Consider the following 22,707-nt stretch of genomic DNA (forward strand, 5'->3'; position numbering starts at 1 on the left):
TGATGGCATGATGTAGAAGGCCCAGCACGCTATCCGATTCGGAGAATTGCGGCTACTGCGAGCTAATCCAAAAGCCGCAGTGCTTTCAGTTTGGATTATCTCTCACGATATACATAAAGGTGGCGCACAATGGAAGCCACAGCTCTGCAGTCACACTTGGTCCTTTCCAGTGCACAGGAAAAACTTTCAAAAGACGGTTGTTCGGACGTGTGGCCCCATAAGGAGTCCTGTGCTGGTGTGCTACGATATTGCGGTAACATGGCGTCCCGCCCTCGCTCTCACCAGAGGAAATGGAGAGACCATGATAGAGAAAACTCAGCACGATATCCACTTCGGTGAACCGCGGCCCCTGCGAGCTAGCTCTAAAGCCGCAGTGCTTCGAGTTCGGATCATGTCTCAGCATTTACATGGAAGTGCCATACTATGGAAGCTACAACTCTGCAGTCATAATTAGTCCTTTCCATTTCACAGACTCTTTCAAAAGACGGTTGCTTGGACATGTTGTCCCGTCAGAAGTTCTGTTCTGCTATGCTACTATGCTGCGCAAATATGGTAACTCACGAGCCCCACTTTTCGATCCATCCACATGCAGAGCACATGCCTTGGCACTTCATATGACAAAACGGCTTTTGTAGAAAAGTGGGATACTTTGCATTGAAGTTCCTGGTATAAGGCTGCTCTTCATTGAGACGATCCTACGCCGGTGACCCCAGTCGCCCCACCGTGAGCTGATCTCTTTCTAGCGCAGTCATCCACCTGGCCCCAAGTATACTACTTTAAAACGAGAAGTATGAATCACGTTTACAGAGTAAGCCTTAACATTTTGGGCCACCTGCAGCGCACTTTTTTTTGGAGACAGCCACGGAACACTCGCACAAACGTGAGGCCCACACAGTGTGTAAACATTCAGGGCTGTCGGAGTCCTATATTAATGCAATCCAATGGATTTTTACGTAATGAAACTTTTAAAAAGGCTCTTTCTTGTGACTCACAGCAGCTGAATGAGCAGGCCACTGTTATTTGTTATTTGGCAGCAGCGCCCACCCAGGTCCTCCTCCACCCAGGAGCGGACCTGCTTTCAGGGAGATGTCCATGCCAAGCTCTATTCTTTTGTTATTAAATCGACGTTTTTAGCTTTCTTTAGCTTGTTAATGTAGGCCTTGGTGAAAATTCAGTGACTTTGGGAGATGCCCCAGTAGTATCAGCGGCTTGGGCAGGACCCCACGCAGTGAAAATAGTGCTGTTGAATACACTAGCCAAACTTGTGGTATTCACTGTTAAAGCTTATCAAGATATGTAGCTCACTTTCCTCACTGTCGTGCTTCGCTTGAGGACTCAGGTGCTGCCTAGTGCTAAGTAATGAAGGCACGTTGCTGCGCCGCAGTTCAGTAAGCTAGTTAAGTGCCATATTAGGACTAGCATCCTTGAGCAACAGGCTTTTCTCGGCTTGCTACGAGTGTATCTGGCTATCGAAATACCCATAGGAAGGAATCTTTTAGAACTTTGCCCCCTACAGTATCGAGGAACCCGATGTACACAGTAGAATGCTTCCTTGCGTTTGGGTTGCTTTTTAGCCTGCCAATGCAAGAAGCTCCTCCTGCTGCTCCATTGGTGGACGCCAACCAAAATTCGCAAATAATATTCCTGAGCCCTGGCAGTGGTATTTCCAGGAGAACACCACCTGCTACACTTTTTTGTTACCCGTAGTCTGGACTTGAAGCCAGGCAACGCTAGGCAGACCTTGAGCCAAATTCCCTGCAGCTTCTATATTGAAGGGTGTCGAAGGCTGGTTCAGAATGACGCAGGAAGAGCCTAAGAGCCAGACTTCGATGCCACTTGAGGATAGGCAAAAGGGCGTAACTACCGTCAATGGTGTAACGGAAATCCCTAGAGGAATACCAGAGGAGGGAAGCTTCCCTACTCCAGATGACTACTGGTCCTTGGCAGCAACAGAATACCTAGCCCGGTGGCTCATTGCTCAAATTCAGTTGCCTGGCTTCGTAGCAGATGAAGACTGGACACCGGAGCACACAAAGGAATTCGCGAAATTTTGCCACTCTAAAGAGCGGCAGCGTTGGTTTTTGTGGATGAGCAGGCGCCCTCGCCCACCTCTCCCTAGAGGTAGCGAGGAAGATGGATCTATAACTGAAAGGTGGGGGCTCTCGCGGCTAATGTTCAGCGATGAACTTCCTGTACATTGCGCTGGCCCTATGCTGCAGCACGGCGGTGTGCAGCAGGAAAGTGCGAGCGCACTCGTGTTCGTCAGTAAGCGGGATGCTTCAAAGGTGAAACGAGAGGCTCCGGAGGAGCAACTGCTATGTGTCTCGTTCCACGGTGGCGTTCTTGAAGGCGTGATCGCATTTATTCGTGGGGTGTACATACCCGTTCTTGGACAAAATCACGCATGGCCGCAAAGTTTTAAGAAGGAAGTCATGAAAAGAGTAAGATGAAATACTGGTATCGCACAACGGCTGCACGTAAACAGCAGGACAAGTGTTACTGCATTTTGCTGACGGAATAATGACATGAATAATGAAAGGAACAGATCACTACATGAGCTGTGCTCGCAGCTGAGTAACTATGTTAGCCGAATGACAGACATAGTTCATCGTGCCCAGGGCTGCGCCACGCTTGTCCTCCCACTTGAAGACCTTACAGATGTCGCTGCATGCCTGCGCGATCGTGACCTTATTCAACGCCTGGAGGCACTGGCAGCATCGTGGACACGGCAAGTGAAGGAAACATTGGCGCTCCAGGTGCTTCCATAGTCGTCCCGTAGGCATCTATAGTCAAATCGTCGCGTAGGCACGCCATATCCGGAGTTGTGTAGTTGCTTGCGCCTTTAAGCATTCTAACCTTCCAGCCGAGCCTCAGAGAGCCCTTTGTAATCATTTTCTTACTGCTCAGGAAGGATCAGAAGGAGCGATAGATTCAGGCCATCTCGGGGAAATCCAGAGGTGGACTGAGTATGCACAGAATTTGAGCTCACTCATGAGACAGTTTCAGGAGCCATCACTCCAATCAGCCCTCAAGATACTCGACGCTGCGAAGTCGGCATACGTCATGCAGTTCCAGTATGTGGCATCAAGGACTTGCTATTAGCATTCCATTAGAACGCTTCTGCAATGCAGCCAACATATGTATACCGTTATGTTCAAGAATTTTACGCGTTTGTCTCTGCAGAGCTGTGCAACAAGAGGTGCTTGCAGCTGCAAGTCAAGCTGCCGAAAATTTGAAGTTCTTGGAAGTGCTGAGGGGACCATGCCAGGCTTTGCGAGAAGCGGAGTCCCACCAAATACCTGCAGCAGCGACGAAGCTGCTCATGGCGGTCCGAATAGTTGCTACACATAGCAAGTATTATACGACTCCAGACAGAATTGGTGGTAACCAGGAAGGCCCTTCTAACTTACACAACAGAATCCTTTAACTAATCCTGACGCATTTAGGACTTCGTGATTTACTCGTCGCTAAGGTTGAGGCGCTATAGACTGGTAATCTGGAAAAGTTCAGCTCTGTTAGTTTGCCCATTGGCTTTCTTCAGGACTTTTGCGTAACATCGCTGGCGAAGTTATTCGGCGTGGGCAAGCCTCAGTAAATGTCGATTCTATGTGGGTAGGAGACGTGGAAGAGCCAATGAAGAGCTTGCAGAACGCTGTCCAATGCGGCCTTGCTCTCAACAAAATTTTCAGTCATCTCTCTGCATTAATCAAGGCTGAAGGGAATGCTTCCTGCTGTTGGGAGTCCGCAGATAGCGCTGCATTCGCCGAGGTAAGTTAGCGCGCCTCAAGCTCTCCACAGGGCTGATGCGGCGAGAGTGCCGTCTAAGTGACCGCCGCATTGTTCGTTGATATTCTGGGCGTTTGGTGCCTTCTAAATCTGCATCGTAGAACAATGCGGAGGATCAGCTCACTGTGCTGACAGACTGGGTGTTTGGTGCTTTGTGGATCTGCATTGTAGAGCGATGCCTTCGTGCAGCGGTGTAGTGACCTTCTAGACGTCTGCCAGGCCCAGCTTCAATTCCATCCCTCTTGTCAGGCAAAGCAACAGGAGGAGAGAGACAGCATTCAGGAGGGATATTATAGTGTCCCTCCGCAACAAAACACCTTCTCCTGTAACCTTCCATTTTTTGGCGCATTCCAAACGGAAGCTCTTCGTAGCAGCATACGCGACTTGCAAGAAGCTTTTGGGAAAACTCTTTCAAGGTTGCGTGCAATGGGACGTAACGTCCTTCAAGTGAAGGCTACAAACTGGCACACTGAATACGCTCTTTTCAAAGAACAGGTTAGGTAATATCCTATTTTTGACACTCGTCTTGCGTCTGCGGGCGGGTAGCAGCATTAGTGAGCAGCGGCTTGTAGATAAGAAGCTAGGCTCGACTGGGAACGACCTTTGATATTTCTGCTACGAAGTGTCTTGTCCTTTCATGCATAATATTAGGTTCGCGACCAGGAATGCATGTACACAAATGTTATTGCGACTGCTTTTAAGAGAGTCGCTACCGTTGAGGAAGCATGTGAGATCTACGACGGGTTCAAACTTCTCGCCAAAAGACCAAAAGTTCAAAGATTTTTGGAAAAAAAGGCGGGAGACGTATGGAGACTTTTTTCGCAGGCAAGAATTTGCTGCGTTTGTAACTTCAGAATGTTGCTAATCGAATTGTTTGGCGGTCTAACTTGATTTGCCTGAACAGAAGCGCAAAACTGGTTAGGCCACATCTTGAACTAGAGAACAAGACTGACTTTTTTCGCCTGCTCCGCTAGTTTATGGATGCGTTCATTGCAGTCATTATTAGCCATCAAAAGACAGTTCGATAATCTGAAGAAATATCGGGCTCCGTTTCTGCTGACTAGGCTGCTCCATCCTAGCAAGGCAGGAGCTGCACTTTGGTGCCGAGGAGCAGCTATTTATCTGCAGAGACAGCTGCACGCTCTCCGAAGTATATCTCTACCCGCTGAAGGAAAGGAAGCAGAACAAACGCTCGAACTCTTCGAAAATGTAGCGGCCTTGCTGCATGTGCGCATACTCACTGCGGCAAGCTAGTTCTGTGGTTGCGCTGACTTGGGACTAACTGAATACATGCATTTCATGGAAAGCTGCCTTCTTCAACATAGTTTACTTTTTGAAGTACTGTTGATGGGGCTCTGCAGAATTTTATCGAAAAGTCATTTCAGGAATGGCTACAAGACCTTGATACACTGATACCCTCCGGTCAGGCCAGTCAAACATCTGACCTCCCACAGTTTGGCTGCGACATATGCATCCTTACCAAATCAAGAGGTCAGTTTTTCCAGTGCCACAGCGCATTCAGCGCCGCCCTAAAAACGTTCAGATGACCGACCAAAGCGAAACAGCACCGAGTACACGGACGCATCGTTGATGATGCATCCATGTACCACTTGCCTCAGCACTGCTGATGTGTACGGGTTCAACAAATTTTGACCTGTCTAATTCTACAGGTGGCTGGCTAGAGCTAAATTTTGACAGGCGGCTGCACAGAATTCTGCAAGAGGCTCGATTTTGGCAGATCCTGCAAGACCAAACCATCCGCCTTCCGTTTGCTGTTCTCGAGCTTTTGAGGCATCAGGACCGTTTGTTTCTCCTTCAGCAACATGTTTTAAAAATTGTGAAGGCTTATAATACAATACTTGAGAGTTTAGCGGCAAGTGCCACACTGAAATAAATTACGAACACGTCATATGTTTTTAATTCCTGATGATGAAAACTCTGATGGAACTTCAACGAGCTCATGCATAGGTTATTTGATAAGTGGGATGGAGCAACTTGTGCTTTTTCGGACATCTGAAGGCCCACCTAACTGGCATTGCATGCTCTCAGTCAGAGGAACGACGGTTATTTCAACAACACATTTCTGCGCTCGATAGAAAGATATCCCCGGGAATTCAGAAGCTGACGTGGAATTCTAAGGTAATGACGTTTAATTGGGGACCCGAACACGTTTCCGAAATGAGTTTACACGTGTTCCCGCTTCAATGGCCGACAAGTAGACATCAGGCAGACGAACAAAATGCTTTCGTGTTTTCTCGAGTAGGGTATCAAGGAATTTTTCGTGCGTGGCGCCTGGAGGGATTGCCAAGGAGTCTGGGAATCAGTGAACCGATTCCACCACGCAAAGGCGTCGATTACTAGCTTCATAGACGCAGCAGCCCGTTCCAGGCTCATAGAGGTTGACAAAAAGAATACGCGAGAACTTGGAGGGTTCCTTTGCCAACAAGCTGAGACCCAGAGATCTGCTCTACTGGCTTTGAGAGACTATCACAGCAGAATCGTGGAAATTATTCAAGCCACTGAAGAGGTGCATTTAGTAAAGTCTGTGATGCGGCGAATTTGTGCAGTGCCGAAGGAGTGATAAAAGGCCGCATCAACTTTACTCACTGTTACACTATGATTTAGAAGGCCACATAACCTACATCGACATGGTGCAACCTAGTCTACAGCTGTGTATGACGCGCAGCTATTCAAGGAGCAGAATAAAGAAGTCCAGAAGGAATGGACCTCATTTGTTGAACGAATAGACGTTGAATGGAGAGAGGCTTTACGAAGAGTTGTTCGATCCTCTTTGCAGGTAAGATGGAGCTTCCGAAAGGCTGCCTTTGGGCTCACGGCAGACAAACCCGCGGCTCCTACACCATGCACCCCAGCTAAAAACCTCGGTGCTTCAGTCTCTGAAAAGTAGGGAAAAGGTAGCGAATAAGCAGCTCGCAGCAAGGGCTGGTGAAGCAGGTTTCAGCAGACTCAGTACGAATGCAGTTTATTTGATTTTTGCCATAGGAACTTGCGACAGCACTGTACCCGAAGGAAAGCAAGCGCAATTCCATCGATGCATCTCCGCTGTTGAGAGTTTTTGCCGTGCTGCATACCGATAAGGGAGCTGAAGGTGGAAACATAATGGCATTCGACCCACCGATGGAAGAGCTGAAAACGACAATTATGGGGGTTTGCTTTGATGCGGTTCATGTAATCAGCCAGCTGCCCAAGATATGCGAAGCTCTCGAACCAGTGTGAGCGGGAAAAGCTCAAACACAATCAATAGCCCGACAAATAATGCAAACGGAGCAAATGCTATTCACATCCGGATGCTCCCACTTTTATTTGCTGTGCCTTTACAGAGACTCATGTAAGGCTTCGACTATGGCCTCAACGCCAAGCAGGTTGTGTTGTGCCCTAGCCGTTGAAAGCAATATACAAACACTCGAACGATCTATTCACAGCTGTCGTAGTTCGTGTACCGCTGTGTTTCTTCTTGATGAAGAAATCGAGTAGGGCCAAATTGAGTAACTGTTGCTTGCAAGTGTAGTGATGTCGTTGTTGTTTAACTTTGAGCTCACCAGCCTTTAGAGTGTGGTACAGGTGAGAAGGAATCGCATACGAAGACCGAAGGCTGGTATCCTGCACTGGCGACAGACGAAGAATGCGAAAAATTAACATCACAGGTGCAAATTGGAAATGCATAGGAAATGGGTACAGGCTCCTGGAATGTTTGGGTTGGCGTACACAAGGAAGCCTTTCGTTGCGCATCTCTTATTTCAGGTGTCACGCTGCATAGGGAGTGCATCACACAAGCTTGTTGAGCGTTTAAAGTGGTGGAGTACGAATTATTCGTGCCTTCTTGGAGAAACAGCAGAAGCCCTAAGTGTCCTGCTTCACAGCACACAACAGCCATTACATGTAGTCGTTTCCTCAATTCAGGAATATGGAGAATATCAAAGTGACATACAGCAGGAAGAATCGAAGGTGAACACGCTAGCAAGTGTAGGGCATATACTTAGTTGCCAGAAAGCGACTGCTTACTCACGCTTCTTAAGTTTCACCAGCCAATATGATTTCTGGAAATGCGTGTCGTGTTGTGCACGAATCCGCAGACAGTTATTTGCTTCCTAGAAACCGACTTCACACAATTAAAGCAATCTTTGTTGGGACATTGCTCCATGAAGCAAACAGCCCTGACTGTTTATTTGCACAACAGCGCAAGGAGGGAACAAAACGCGATCTTCGACTACATTGAGTGTAGGTAGCTATAGAAGCCTGAGATGTTCTATTACAGCTATAAATGGGATAAACCTCTCCTCGGAGATTTCTTAATATCTGGATAAGTTAGAAATTTGCATTTTAGGGCGGAGTGTGTGGTTCAGCGAACACCCAAATTCTGCAGCGAGTTCCGACTAATACTGAAGAGATTAGAAGTCAAGTTGAGCTATGCAGTCTGTGCAAACAAAAGTTGCCTGAATTGCGCGGCAGAATAAGGCCTCTTCAAGAGCAATTTTCTACTCTTCGAGAGCTTCGAGGTATAAGTTAAGGACATTGAATCAGACACAGAATGAAAGTCTTAGAAATTGCTCGGATTCAAAAAAAGTCGAACACCTTGGCTACAGTACGCAGCTTTCTCTACAGTCTTGCGTATTCTAAAGCGCCGCCACATGCCTCAGCCCTTTCATCATGCTTTACTGGCCCATCTCTTACTGGCACAGATGAAACGTTATTTGCGATACGCTCAGTTCATGTGCCTGAAGAAGAAGCGGCGAAGCTGGAAAAGCTCTCGCCAGCAATTGATGGCTTCCAGACAGCACTAGATGCTGCAGAGAGCATGCTTATCCGGTAGGTTAGCCACAACGCTGAATGGCAGTCCTGCAAAGTTCTGACGAAATGAAAGGCGTATTATCTTCTTGTACATTTTAAATGTGTATAAATGAGCAAAGTGCTTCTTTGCCCCAGCATATAACGTGTGAAACGATTGATTCGGTTTGAATACGTACAAGGTGTTTTCTTTTTGTCTTTCTTTTCCTACTTTAGGACAAAGAAGGCTATGAAAATCGATGCCGAGATGCTTGTCACCTCCCTAGCTCGCAGGACGTCAGACCTCTTTAAACAATTCATGATCTCCGCGCCGTTTGACGGATCAAGTTTCAAATGTGAGGCTGCCACAGCATTCGGGATTCTAGAGGGGTTCAAGGCTGACCTGAATAAGCTTGCTGCTTCCAGGGAGGAGCTGTCTCCGATTCTTGAGTTTTTCGGAATTGAGTACCACAGCAACCGGGACCTGGAACAGATGGAAAGTGATATCGGCAAGTTGTGGGACGTGTGGTCACTGAAGGTAGGCGCCTTTGCCCTACATTAGGCACACTGTAATTCTCTAGCACTACAGGAGAAAAAGCACCTCTACGAAGAATGTAGTTGTGTACTCAAGAGTACAATGGCATGGCATTGTGTTTCTCAGAACGACTGGGACGAAGCGTGGGAGTCAATGAGCTCCAAACCCTTTTATTCGTTAAATGTGCCGGAGATTTATGCACAAGGTGACGCTTTTTTTGACCGTCTGTTTAAAATCAAGGAGGGCAGGGATTGGCCTATTTGGAGAAGGATTCAGCATGAGCTGGAGCAAGTGATACAGGCATTGCCTCTCGTGACCAATCTCTTAGACCCTGTGAGCACTCTGCATAATCAATTTGGTTTCTTTGACACGGGCTGCTTGAGCCATTTTTAAATGTGGGAATCACGTTCTTCTGGGTTCTAGTGCGCAAAAGATAAACTGCTGAAATAACGTGAACACAGCAGCAAGTGCAGCGCCCAACACGGCAAAAATGCATCACTCGTTCAGGCGATTCGAGATCGTCACTGGGATCGGATCAAGGCAGAGGTAGCCGAAGGATTTGACCAGCGTTCGCGGGAGTTCACTTTGAAGTCTGTGTTTCATTTGGAGCTTCTGCGTCGTTCTGGTATGTATTACACGCCCCTCCTGTTATTGTAAACAATGCGCTTGAAGCAATTCAAGACATCGCTTGCTTGATGGCAGAAGCAAAATCTATGTGTAATCGTCTACAGATTTGGTCTCCCGTTTGACTGAAGAAGCAAGAAAGGAATTCAAGATCGAAGGGGCACTCAATGAAATTATATCTGTGTGGAGCTCATTGGAGCTGAAAATTGTGCCATACAAGACTAACATGCTTCGGGTCGAAACAGACGAAGACCTTCTGTCTACGCTAGAGGAGCATTTGCTGAGCCTTTCATCCATTAAGAACGACCAGTTTCATGTCCCCTTCAAAGACACCGTAATCTATTGGGAGTCTACTCTTTCAGTCATTGCGGAACTTTTGGAGCTGTTGCAACAGGTGCAAAGACAATGGGCGTACCTTGAAAATGTCTTTCGAGGTAGGGGGACAAAATTGGAGTCTTTAAAAGTGCTCTTTGTCTCACTACTGTGGACAAGAAAAGCATTTTTGCCTCTGTGCTTACGAGACGACAGGTTCTGAAGACATCCGCATACTGCTGCCCCAGGAAGCGACGTTATTCGATAGGACAGATAGGCTCTTTTTTTACACGCTGTTGAACTTTCAGCAGGCTTCCACACTCGTCAATGCTTGCAGCCAACCAAACATAAAGGAGGAACTCCGTCTTATGAATCATGATTTAGAAGCTATCCAAAAGTCCCTCGATGATTACCTGGAGAGGAAAAGGTTCGTTTGATGAGATCCGATGCCCTCTGTGCTCATGGTGTTTCTTCGTACAACACACCTAATATTTTTGATTTTCTGTTTTCCAGGGGCTCTTCATATTTTCTTCCACGACGGTTCAGCATGGTGTCTGGATCTTGGTTCAGAATTTTTAATGACACATGTTGCAGTCTATTGTGTCTTCCGTTTGCAGACAGGAATTCCCTCGATTCTATTTCGTTTCTAATTCCGACATGCTTGAAATATTGGGTGATGCGAGGGACCCCGAGAAGGCTCAGAATTACATCAAAAAGTGTTTCCAAGGAATAAGATCCCTTGATCTTGTGGCACCCGGTAGGACAATACGGTAGTGCAATCGGCCACAGAAGACAGCTACAAAGTATTTGCTTCCATTGATCAGGAATGCAAGGCCTTTGTTTTCTACTACACTGAGCGAGGATTCACACAACCTGTGGAACCACTGCAGGAAGACGTGGGAACAAATGCTGGGAAGCAGATGGCTTTACATCATGTGAAGGAGAGAGACTAAAGCTTGTTCCAAGACCGATATCTGTAGAAGGGGGTGTAGAACAATGGCTAAACAAGGTACCGGTAATTCTAATAAGTAGCGCACATCCAGAGAGGCCGTGCATGCTCTGTAATTTTCCACAATTTGTGGAAAATTTCATGGTCCCACTGTGAAAACTCTGCTCAGCTTACACGCTCAATGCACGATACTTTAAAAAAGCAGCTAGTGGCTGTACATCAGCAAAGCATGGCGCATGGAAGCAAGAAGGACAAATGGATCAAAGATAACTGTTTCCAGCTGGTCATTACATCTTGCCAAATCACTTGGTGAGACAGTTAACGTGTAGAGTACACACATTGCATTTTCAAATAATCTACCTTGGCGATAGATGAGGGCTCAGGAGATTTTCTACATTTCCTCAAACCTAATTGCTCCATTAGGACCATGGAGACAGAGAGTGCACTCCGCCGGCTCAGCAAGGGCAACAAACTCGCTCTGAAAACTTTAAAACGCCACCAGTTGAGGCAGCTACTTCATCTGACAGAGCTTCTGAAGAAGGCAGGAAATGACAGAGACCGAATGAAACTGAAGGCGCTTGTGACTGTTGAAGTGCACAACCGCGACGTGCATGTAGGACCTTAACAATTAGATCTTCTGAAACACTACGATGAGAACTGCTTTTTGGTCTATGCAGCGAGCACTGCAGAAGATCTTTTAAATGCACACTGCTGTGCTGTTCATCCAGGAGAAATTGATTCAAAGTCGTTGTGACAGTGAACACCACTTTTTGTGGACTTCACAACTCAGACTGGAGCTACGGGAGGATATTTCTGAGGCTGACAGAAGTAAAAGCCTTACGATACAGGCACAGTTTCTTAGCCTTTTAATGGGGTTAATATGGCATTGGCTCTGTTTGTTTGACCAGTGACGCATGGTGTACATCATCGACAACGATCTGCATTTTTTTCATGCAGGCGGCAATCCGGCATCCTTCAACCAAGCAGGCTTTTCGGGCACGCTCCTGTGCCAGGGCCTCCAAACAGAAACAGTGACACCTTACGGCTACGAGTATCAAGGGATTTACAGTCGGCTGGTCATAACCCCTCTCACGGACCAATGCTTTATGGCCCTTACATTCGCCTTACACTGCAGGCTGGGCGGATCATGCCAAGGCCCTGCAGGCACCGGTACGCTAATGCTGCAGCATTATAGGATCAGCTGAAAAAACTGCTTGCCGCTGTGTCAATTTCTACGGAACATCGTTGGACTTAAGATGGTTTTCGTGTGTCGAATACTAAATACTAAAAATTCTGAGTGTAACTTTGGTCGCTTCGCTCAGGAAAAACTGAAACAGTAAAGGACCTTGGAAAAACACTGGCAAAATTTGTTATTGTTTTCAACTGCTCGGACGCGCTTGATTACTTGTCCCTCGGCCGAATCTTTAGTGGGCTGGCCCAAAGCGGCGCTTGGTGCTGCTTTGACGAGTTTAACCGGATAGGCCTGGAGGTTCTCTCCGTAGTTGCGCAGCAAATATCGACTATTCAGAACGCTTTAAGGCAAGTGGTTCATGAGACGTAGTTTGAGATACAGGATGGCATATGCGGCGCGTGACCATCTCGCTATTTGGTGTTCTTGCGCCCGTTCAGGGAAATACCCCCGGATGAGCACGTGCAACGCAAGTTCTTTTTTGAGGGACAAAGGATCCGCCTGGACACTGGCTGTGCTATATTTAGCACGATGAATCCAGGGTACAGGGGTAGAGCAGACCTGCCTGACAACTTGAAAAGCCTATTCCGCCCCGTTGCCATGATGAGCCCAGACGTTGCACTAATATGTGAAATTTTCCTAATGTCGGAAGGATTTGAGGTCAGCAGCAGGACGTTCTGAGGAATCAGATGCTTGAGCGTTATGCTAAAATACATTTGATGAGGGTTTCTTCTGAGGTGGTGATGTTTTTCTGACTCTGCAGAATGCCCGATCACTGTCGCGGAAAGCTACTGCTCTCTTTCAATTATTGACACAACAGCTAAGTAAACAAGACCATTACGACTTTGGACTCCGTCCAATTCGTGCAGCGCTGCAGAGGGCTGGAGAAGTCAAGCGTCAGGCTGATGAAAGCATGACGGAGCAGGCTGTTATGATTTTGGCCATACTTGACATGGTTGTCCCTAAAACTGTTCCAGAAGACTTGGAAATTTTGTTTTCTCTTGTCAAGGATCTATTCCCTGAGAGTGATCTTGTTGAAGTAAGCCTCATATACGAATACGTATTCTTTTCACTGGGAAACTTCTCGCAAGATCAGCAAGCGTGTTGTGCTTCTTTTACAGAGAGAATCAGAAGTTCTCCGGGAAGCTATTGAGTTGGCAGTAGAGAGGAACGGGTGGACCAGAGTAGAGAGTCAAATGACCAAGGCACAGCAGCTGTTTCAATGCATGCACAGTCGACATGGAAACATGCTCGTTGGCAGTACTCTGTCTGGCAAATCCACAGTCATGTCAATTCTAGAACAAGCTTTGAACTACCTCAGTACTCGAGGTCAGCTCGTGTTTTCTTTAGCGAGGATTGCATGGCGTAGAAATGCATTCGCCTGAACTGCAGTTTGCCGTTTAACTCCATTTGCAAAGGCGAATATAAGGAACAGACAATCGTTTGTGGCTAGTAAAAACAGTTGGCAAGTTTCGAGGGAATGCCTGCGTCAATCACAGGACCAGAGTTTCCCAGAGTCAAAAAATGCGTTGTCAATCCCAAGTCACTTGACGGCTCAGAACTCTACGGTGGATTTAGCACCACTACACGCGAGTGGACTGATGGAGTATTTTCAGCATTGCTTCGAACATGCTGCAATGAAGTGCAGCTACAAAGCAGATGCAGTAGATGGGTTGTACTTGATGGACCAGTTGACACGACGTGGGTAGAAAGCATGAATTCACTTCTTGATGACAGCAAAACACTGACGCTGACGAACGGAGATAGAATTGAGCTACATCCCCAGGTAAGCCTGAATAGGTTCTCTCGTAGATGTTAATATCAGGATACTGGAACGATGCGTTGCACAGTGCAGCTCCTTCGGACGTCTGGAAATGGACTTTTTAGGTGTCGTTGCTTTTCGAAGTTGAAAACTTATCGGCTGCGTCTCCATCTACCGTTAGTCGAGTAGGCATACTCTTTATGGACCCTGCAATGCTAGGTAAGCAACATATTCTTTGAGTGCTGCCCCTGCCAAGAGTAAAATGGCAATTCACGAATCTTTAAATTACTTATTTATAGAAAATATAATAATTCCTAAAAATATAGTATCGCAAATATTACACAGACAATTTATAAATAATAATTTTAATATTTTCAAGCATAAGCATATTAGTACCCAATAGCCTAGCCTAAGTCAAGGTGTGTGAATATATACGTCCCTTCAGGCTGGGCCCCGTATGTGGATGCATGGATAGCCAAACAATACGGCGTAGACGAGTCAGCTCAATATTTGCGATCTCTCTTTGACAAGTATCTACCAAAATTGCAGCAGGTAAGCATCCTAAATGCGCCTATGCTTATCAGAATCAATTGAGAGTGTTTCTGACAGTGCAGCTTCATATCCAAGCTTTTTCTCCCCTCAAAACATTTTAGTCGGTAGATATATTCCAACGTAGCCAGGAGTCACACATTCGCGTGCACTTCTTTGTGATGCATGTTACGTCTTATAGGCAGTTCACGAATGTGAACAAGTCGTGAAATTATCGAAAGTTGGGGCTGTTTTATCACTCTGCCGACTGTTCGAAATAGTTGCTTGCCAACCAACTGTGAATGTCAAGGTAGGCACTCATGACAGTATGACTCCTGACTCGGTTAGAATTTGTGTATGAGCTAGGCAGCTTTTGAATCAAAGACACTGCAGCAGTTCTCTGTCAAAGGCCTGTATTGGCTGCAAGAGTCTCTCTGTAAATATTCAGAGTCACGGATCACAGCCCCTTTTGGAGAAAATCTTCCTTTTTGCACTTGTCTGGACTGTGGGAGCAGCTATGACATCAAGCAGCCGGTCGCACATTGATTCAACAATTCGTCAGATTAGCAACAGCTTCCCTCCATCTCATACCGTGTACGACTACGCCCTGAGTGTTGAAAAGGGAGAGTGGACGTTATGGGAGGACCGAGTTCCTTCGCCGTACAGGTAGAGCAGAATGAGTGGCAAACACTCTAAAGGCATATTTCAGAGAGGCTAACTGATGCTGCGACTATGCCTTAAAGAAGTTGCATCATTCGTCTCTTGCAGTTTTCTGTTTGGAGCAAACGCGCGGAGCAGTTGGCTGATGAGCAGCTGTGTTGGCAAACGCACTTTCCCCCGAACAAACGACTTGCATGTGGTTTCAGGCCGCTAGATGGCATGCCATTTCACCGGATATTCGTTCCAACGGCTGATATTGTTTGTCACGCTTTCCTCCTAGGTGGTCTTATGCGACACAAAGTTCACTCTCTTGTGGTTGGGAGCCGCGGTTGCGGCAAAACTTCTTGTATTTTAAAAGCCGTTCTAAACGACTTGCCTGACAGCGTCTACACAACAACAACGCTAACCTTTTCCTCACAGACCTCTTCAAGGGAAGCACAGGAGGTACGTCATTCAATATGTCAGACGCCAACAGCGGCTAGGACCGAAGTACAACAGGCATCTCACATGTCATTTGCAATTGCTGCTCAATTTGCGCCTCACGCAGGGCTTCGAAAACAAACTAGAGAAACGTGTGAAGGGAAAATGGGGACCACCTGGGAAGAGAACACTGGTTTGTTTCATCGATGACCTGGACATGCCAAGACCAGATCAATTTGGTTCCCAGCCACCCCTTGAGCTTCTCAGACACTTTATCGACTACGGCAGCTGGTAGGAAAAGAACATCAGCAGATATTCCCATTGTTTTCTTAGTTGAGTCCCATGGCATATTGCCATTTGTGTGTTATTCAGCATGCTTCCAAAGTAGTCTTCTGGCATGCTGTCGCTTTCAGGTATGATCGGAGCCGGCAGTCACTGAAGGTCGTTCTCGACATGCAAGTTATAGCAGCCATGAGATCCTCTGAAGGCGGTCGCTCTACAATAGCTCCCCGGTTGCTATCGCGCTTCAATACTATTGCATTTCTAGAGCCCTCATTGCCACGCCTCAACCGCATTTATCAAACGTTGGTTTTACACAAGTTTTCCGATTTCAAAGAAGTAAGCGTCAGTACACTATACAGCGTGGTTTTGCTTTTCTGTGTAAGGTCTGCTTGCAATCATGTTCTACTTCTGTCCCGCTTCCCGATGCAGGACGTGAGGAGTGCTGCAGAGAATATCGCAGCCGCAACTGTGGCACTGCACCAAGCAGTCCGCCAAAGCTTCAGACCGAAACCTGAGAAACCGCACTACCTTTTCAGCATGCGGGACACGTCAAAAGTCGTTCACGGCCTCTACCAGGCTGATCATCGATGCATTGAGGATAGGGATGCTCTCCTTAAGCTATGGTACGGGCTTTCAGGTCAAGCTACAAACAACAGGTCGCAAAAATACACCAATTCAAAGGCGTAGACTGATCAATCATGCAATCACCAGCATTCCTTTTTGGGCGTTGTACAAAGGTATCATGAGTGTCAGCGTGTCTACCAAGACCGCCTAGCATCTGTTGAAGATGTAGACCATTTTATAGAAGTCCTGGAAAATGTTCTTGAGAAAACGTTCCAAATACGTACAAAGGATTTGACAAAGGATAGAGGCGTCCTATTTAGTCACCTGCGTGCAGAGCAGTCTGGGGCATTAGCATTAGGTGGGTACGAGGAAGTGCAGGATCGCCAGGCGTTGAGAGCCAGCCTTCAAGTAAAGCTGAAGGAGATCAACGCAACAAGCAAGACCGGCACACTTCACTTGGTTCTCTTTAGGTGAGAACTTTATCGAAGGTGTTTTGTTAGGCAGTATGCATGCCTTCTGCATCCACAGATACAACTAGGCCGGAAAATCCTGTCAACGGGTATATTGCGCTGCCTCACGCAGCACAAGCGCCTATTTTGGGGTCTACGGCTACTTCCAGCGTGCGTTTGTCCTGAGGGTGTCTTTGCAGGGAGGCAGTTGAGCACTGCTGCAGAATTCACAGGGTGCTTTGTATGCCCAGAGGTCACATGCTGCTGGTTGGGGTTGGAGGCAGTGGAAGGCAATCACTGGCCATGCTTGCCACAAAGCTCCTGAACTTTAGCCTTTGGCAGGTCCGAGTGGCGAAAAACTTTACCATTTGTGAATTCAAAGAAGATTTAAAACAGCAAATATTAAAAGCAGGTGCGCCGAATTGTTGAAGAATGCCTCAGCACAATGTTTGCATGAAAATCAAGGGGGTCCAGACGCGATCTCGAAACCGCGCCTGCAACGTTTGATCGCAGGTATAGACGGCAGCCGGACTAGTATACTGTTGACCGACAAAGAGCTCAAGACTGACGCGTTTTCAGATTGCCTGAACAGCCTTCTAGCTGCTGGGCATGTTCCAGGAATGCTGGATTCCGAAGGCGTGGGGATGCTCGTAAAAGATCTCCATGCTGCAGCGGAAGCTGCAAAAGTTTCAGTACAGCCTGATGCGATTGTCGAGTTTTTCTTGTCACGCGTCAAGGAAAATATTCGCGTACTGCTTTGTGTTAGCCCAATTGGGAGCAAGCTAAGGGACTACTGCCGGTGAGGAACAAGTAGCGGATGTCAGGGACGCATATCATAGGCCTGCAGCTAACAGCATATCATGGCCGTGTATGATTGCGTGCCTTTGGACAAGTTATTTCATGCTGGAATGCCTTGAAAGCGTTGTTGCACAAATAAATTCAGGATGTTTCCGGCATTCATAAATGAAACGACAATCGACTGGTTCTTCACCTGGCCCCAAGATGCATTGGAGGAGGTAGCAGCAACCTTCCTGGAAAATGCGGATATGGACGGCGCAACTTGTGAAGCGGTTGCAAAAGCGAGCAGCTGTGTTCACATGGATGCTATCAGTGAAGCTGAAGCTTTTTGGAGAGAGGCAAAGCGCACCAGTTATATAACGCCTACGAAGTTTTTACGACTTGTTAGTGTAAGACTTCCGAAGTTTCCAAACGCTCGCGAATTCCAGCTTGCGTTTACATGCACTTATGCTTAAAACAAGTATACATGGACTTTTCTGTGGTTTAGGGCTATCGATGCCTGCTGAAGGAAAAACGGGATGGAGTTCACGAAAAGATGAACAAACTGTCAACCGGTTTAGGCAAGCTAGTAGAGGCCCGACATCAGGTAGAGGCAATGAATGAGGAGCTCGAAGCCAAAAAAGAGGATGTCGCAAAAAAGCAGCGGGAGTGTGACGAACTGATGGTGGTCATTGTCGAGAAACGCACGCTGGCGGACGAACAAATGAAGCAGGTATCAAGATACTTTTCTGCCTTTGCTGAGTGCCTAATACACCAAGTAATTTTGAATGAATCCCGTACAAAATATGGCGCACCATGAAAAATATGACCAGACTGTCGCAGTTATATAATGCGGCATGCAGGTTGAAGCAGACAGCGCCAGAATTCAAACGGAAGAAGTGGAGACGAAGCTCCTTTCGGAAGAAGCTAGGCGAGACCTTGCCAAAGCAATGCCAGCGCTAGAAGCAGCAATAGATGCTCTTGAGAAACTTGACAAGAAATCAGTTGCCGAAGTCAAGGCGTATACAAAGCCACCAGGTCCTTATATTCAAATTTGGCCTCCATGTGATTGGTTGGCCACTGCGTGTAGCTAGCATTGCCTGCTTGACGTTCGTGACAGGTGATAGCTACAACTGTGCGGTGTTTTTGCAGAACTCGTAGTCAAAACAATGGCGGCTGTTATGACAGTCATGGAAAAGCCGCCTTCTTGGTCTCAGGCGAAAGTTGAACTGAATGATCCCAGTTTCTTGACAAGAGTTAAAAACTTTGACAAAGACTCAATTACAAATGCAACGTTGAAAAAGATCGAGAAATTCACAAAAGACCCTTCGTTTGCACCACCGAACGTTCAGAAAGTCTCTCGTGCTGCTGGAGCCTTGTGTTTGTGGGTCCATGCCATGCAAATGTACGCGGAAGTCTACAGGGACGTTGAGCCAAAACGCCTGAAGCTTCGCCTTGCAGAAGAGGAGCTTGAAAAGAAACAAACGGACCTACGCCTGGCTCGCGGCAGGTCAGCACAGCAGCACGCATGCGCAAGGCACCAGCTTAGAGCCAGAGCGAAGTGTAGAAATTACGTAGAAGTCTGGGAGTTCCTTTGCAGGTTGGAGGACATACAAAAACGGCTTGAGGAGCTGAATAAGCAGTACGACGAGAGCCTTCGTAATAAAGGCGAGCTCAACAATTCAGCAGAGGAGTTACGAGTGAAGCTTGAAAGAGCAGAAAGCCTTATTACTGGCTTGGCAGACGAGAGAGATCGATGGGAGCTATCATTAGAGAGCCACAGGGACAAACTCGACAATATTCCGGGAGATGCTCTTCTTGGGGCTGCCTTCATGTCGTACGCTGGCCCTTTTACATCTCCCTATAGATCTCATCTTGTAAGTTTGAAAGGAAGTTGTAAGCCTGCAACCAACCGTTTTAGTCGATTTCCTGTCCACAAAATAGCAGAGAAAAAGACGCGTTTTGAGAGGAAAGCTGAAGAGATGCTTCTGCGGCACGGCCTGCTTGCCGACCGTACACTTCAGGTAAAGGAGCTGTGGATGCGCAAACTGCAAGATTCGAATATCCCCTGCAGCGCAGATTTCGATTTCACCGATTTTCTTGTCACCGCTGTGGAAGTTCGACAGTGGCAGTTGGATGGGCTTCCGACGGATCCTTTTTCCGCCGAAAATGGTGCTTTAATAACGAAGGCTTCAAAATGGCCTCTCATTATTGACCCTCAAAGCCAAGCTAATCGGTGGATTAGAAAGCTAAAGTCTCCAGATATCATGGTAAAAAATCAATAAAAATTGAATGTAAAACAACTTGCCTCGCCTATCAGTATAGAGGTATCCAAAAGAGCTGCTAAACACGCTTGACAAGCTCCGGGTTTTGCATGTATTTCCTTTGCTTCAGGTTGTTGACCCTGAATCGAAGTCACTAATGCGGGTCCTTCACCTTTCGGTGCAAACCGGGCATTCCGTATTGCTGGAGCGCCTGCAGACTCAAATAGATCCATCACTCGAGCCCATTATTACCAAGAACGTTGTTGATGTTAACGGAAACCATTTTGTTCGCATTGGTATGCCGATGTACAGCCTTCATATCTCCCGGGGATCTGTTTTGTTGCGTGAATGATGAAGTTGCTTTCGCGCTGCGTTATAACGTGTTGCAGGGGACCAGTTTGTGCCTTACAATGATAAGTTTTCTCTCTGGATGACGACCAAAATTGGAAATCCTCAATTTCCCCCAGAAATCGAGGCAGAAGTCACATTAATCAACTTCGTCATCATGCAAGATGGATTGACGGAACAACTTCTGGTTAGCTGACAGAAAAAGCTTTTAGATCGCATCAAATTTTGATTTACTCTCCTATTCATGGATAAACGAAGGTCAAACCAGTGAAAACAAGAGGGGTAGACAGATTTGACGTGATAATGGCTCCTACTTGCAGGGAAGTTCCTTTCCTCCTTGAAAAGGAGGAAGAGGAACTTCCTTCTATACTAGTGCTGTTCTCTCGCTGTGAAGCAAGGCTCTGTTTTCTTCTCTAAGAAAACAAGCGAAGGCTCAAAACGTGCATTCTCTTTTTTAAAATTCAGGGAATTGTTGTAATGAAGGAAGAGCCAAGCCTGGAAGCACACAAGCATGCACTGGTTTTGAAACTTGCTGAAGGCCGGAAGCGTTTGCAAGACATCGAGGATCAAATTCTCAAGCTTTTAACTGCGGCAAGAGGCTACCTTCTAGATGACATGGAGCTTATCCGAGTGCTACAAGTGAGTACAAGGGCAGCAAAGCCCCAATAGATTTGTTCTGCGAAGACACCACAACTCACAGTGTATACCAGAGGGATGCAGCGCAGAATGACTGGGGCTAAATAGCAACACTTCAGAAAGAGTGAGGATGCATTTCAGGATTCAAAACGCGTTGCAGGGGATGTTACCTCACAAATTGAAGTGTCCGAGCGCACCATGAAGAAAATCGATCAAGCGCGGGAAGCATACCGGTAAGAATCCAAAAAAAACATTTCGCAGGTGGATTAAAGCGCAAAAAGCTCGTTTACCGAATCTTCCAAATGGCAATCCTTTCAAGCACAATTAGCAGATAAGGCATAGGGCCACGCATTGCCTCGGTGCGCACTGTCTGTAGACCATGCGGCCATCGTGCTTCAGTTTTGTATTTCGTCTTGCAAGATCTAGCACTAGCAGACTCAATGTATCAATTTTCGCTAGACGCCTATGAAGACTTGTTTATGGAGTCAATCACACGAGCGATGGAGTCAAACGCAGTGGCAGCGTCAGCAGAGGAACATGTTATTGCACTGAATGCAGATCATACGCTTGCAATATACAGGTACGGGGGCTGCTAACTGAGTGAACTTGCATCCTTTTAGTAACAGTAAAAGGTAAATGCTTGTGGCGTTGCTTTGTTCTCAATTTTTGGTGTCAACTAGGCACGCAAGACAGGGTGTTTTTGAGCGTCACAAGCCCCTACTAAGCCTGCACCTGTGTGCAAGTATTCTCCTTGCTGAAGACCAGATTAATCGTCACGAGTATGCTTTTCTATTCACGCGTGGTGGTCTTCACGATGCGGCCACATCTATTCCTAACCCTGACCCCGAGTGGATTGCGCCGGCAGCGTGGCAGCTTATTTGCAAGGCTGACCAGCTAGAAGCATTCCAAGGCTTACAGAGCTCTATAGAACAAAACCTACGGTATGCTAAATAGATGTTGGTCCCCAGCCATGACAATCTTGGGACTTTTCCATGCAATGTGAAAACTTCATTCGTGAGATTTTCTACTGCGTTCCATTTGATGGCTCGCTGAAAGCTTCTACCAATGCATACATGTGGCATTTGGTGCAGGGAGTGGCGCCGATGGTTCGGATCTTCCGAACCTGAGCGGCTAGCTCTGCCTGGTGAATGGCAAACTCGACTAGACGGCCTCCAGCGGCTCGTCGTTATTAGATGCCTACGTCCTGACCGTGTAATCCCTGCATCATCTCGATTTGTTGCTGATGCCATGGATTCCAAGTTCGTTGAATCGGCCCCTTTAGATTGGGAGGAACTATACGCGTCATCGAAAAACTCAGTGCCACTGCTTTTTATCGTGTCTGGAGTAGACCCTGTCGGACAGCTGATGACATTCGCTGCCTCAAAAAACACCACCGTACGCAAAAGCTACGAGTGGCAAAGTGTCGTTTTAGTTTTAGCAGTTCGCGAACTGTTCAGACCTAGTGCTTAGGAGCTCTGCGCACCTAAGTCCTGGACTCAATGCTCGTGCTGTGAACAGGTTGTTTCCGTTGCACTGGGCCAAGGTCAGTCATCGAGAGCAGAGCAGGTTATTCGTGACGGCGCGCGCCATGGGTTTTGGGTCTTTTTGGCGAACTGCCACCTTGCCCTTTCCTGGCTTCCGACACTAGAAAAGTTAGCTGAAGAAATTCTTGAGGCTCAGCTCCATAAAGACTTCAGGCTATGGCTCAGCTCGGAGCCTACAACGCATTTTCCCATTGCTCTTTTGCAAAGGTACCGTATCAATTTTTAACGTCGATTTTTTTGGGAAGTTCTTTACAAAAGCGAGTTGATTTCGGGATACTCAGCTTTGCTATTTC

The 22,707-nt window shown here is 46.9% G+C and overlaps 5 protein-coding genes across 5 annotated transcripts; all 5 read left to right on the plus strand.

Moving 5' to 3' along the window:
• Positions 1-1,796: 1,796 nt before the first annotated feature.
• ETH_00023540 (uncharacterized protein) lies at positions 1,797-7,023 on the plus strand (the record flags this gene model as incomplete). The annotated part of the gene is made up of 8 exons (XM_013377472.1): positions 1,797-2,441; positions 2,571-2,756; positions 2,908-3,074; positions 3,184-3,383; positions 3,542-3,768; positions 3,958-4,281; positions 6,473-6,679; positions 6,790-7,023. 8 exons carry the CDS (start codon positions 1,797-1,799, stop codon positions 7,021-7,023), a joined length of 2,190 nt encoding a protein of 729 aa, XP_013232926.1.
• A 1,312-nt stretch (positions 7,024-8,335) lies between these two features.
• Positions 8,336-10,995, plus strand: ETH_00023545 (uncharacterized protein; the record flags this gene model as incomplete). Its single annotated transcript, XM_013377473.1, is given in 8 exon segments — positions 8,336-8,613; positions 8,809-9,109; positions 9,233-9,439; positions 9,614-9,731; positions 9,838-10,164; positions 10,259-10,469; positions 10,660-10,799; positions 10,817-10,995. The coding sequence occupies 8 exon segments, from the start codon at positions 8,336-8,338 to the stop codon at positions 10,993-10,995; spliced, it is 1,761 nt and encodes a 586-aa protein (XP_013232927.1).
• Positions 10,996-11,418: 423 nt separating this feature from the next.
• ETH_00023550 (uncharacterized protein) lies at positions 11,419-12,552 on the plus strand (the record flags this gene model as incomplete). The annotated part of the gene is made up of 4 exons (XM_013377474.1): positions 11,419-11,604; positions 11,720-11,819; positions 11,949-12,161; positions 12,314-12,552. 4 exons carry the CDS (start codon positions 11,419-11,421, stop codon positions 12,550-12,552), a joined length of 738 nt encoding a protein of 245 aa, XP_013232928.1.
• A 159-nt stretch (positions 12,553-12,711) lies between these two features.
• ETH_00023555 (uncharacterized protein) lies at positions 12,712-13,565 on the plus strand (the record flags this gene model as incomplete). Its single annotated transcript, XM_013377475.1, has 3 exons — positions 12,712-12,840; positions 12,944-13,219; positions 13,302-13,565. 3 exons carry the CDS (start codon positions 12,712-12,714, stop codon positions 13,563-13,565), a joined length of 669 nt encoding a protein of 222 aa, XP_013232929.1.
• Positions 13,566-13,660: 95 nt separating this feature from the next.
• ETH_00023560 (GF18580, related, related) lies at positions 13,661-21,107 on the plus strand (the record flags this gene model as incomplete). Its single annotated transcript, XM_013377476.1, has 20 exons — positions 13,661-13,966; positions 14,068-14,161; positions 14,388-14,494; positions 14,673-14,780; positions 14,919-15,136; positions 15,337-15,574; positions 15,678-15,841; positions 15,964-16,168; positions 16,262-16,488; positions 16,570-16,866; positions 17,046-17,257; positions 17,359-17,644; positions 17,789-18,032; positions 18,131-18,355; positions 18,486-18,660; positions 18,775-19,892; positions 20,017-20,182; positions 20,276-20,421; positions 20,700-20,873; positions 21,012-21,107. The coding sequence occupies 20 exons, from the start codon at positions 13,661-13,663 to the stop codon at positions 21,105-21,107; spliced, it is 4,806 nt and encodes a 1,601-aa protein (XP_013232930.1).
• Positions 21,108-22,707: the final 1,600 nt, after the last annotated feature.

Source organism: Eimeria tenella, genomic scaffold, assembly GCF_000499545.2.
Source record: "Eimeria tenella Houghton genomic scaffold, Eth_scaff53, whole genome shotgun sequence".
In the NCBI taxonomy this organism is placed as follows: Eukaryota; Apicomplexa; class Conoidasida; order Eucoccidiorida; family Eimeriidae; genus Eimeria; species Eimeria tenella.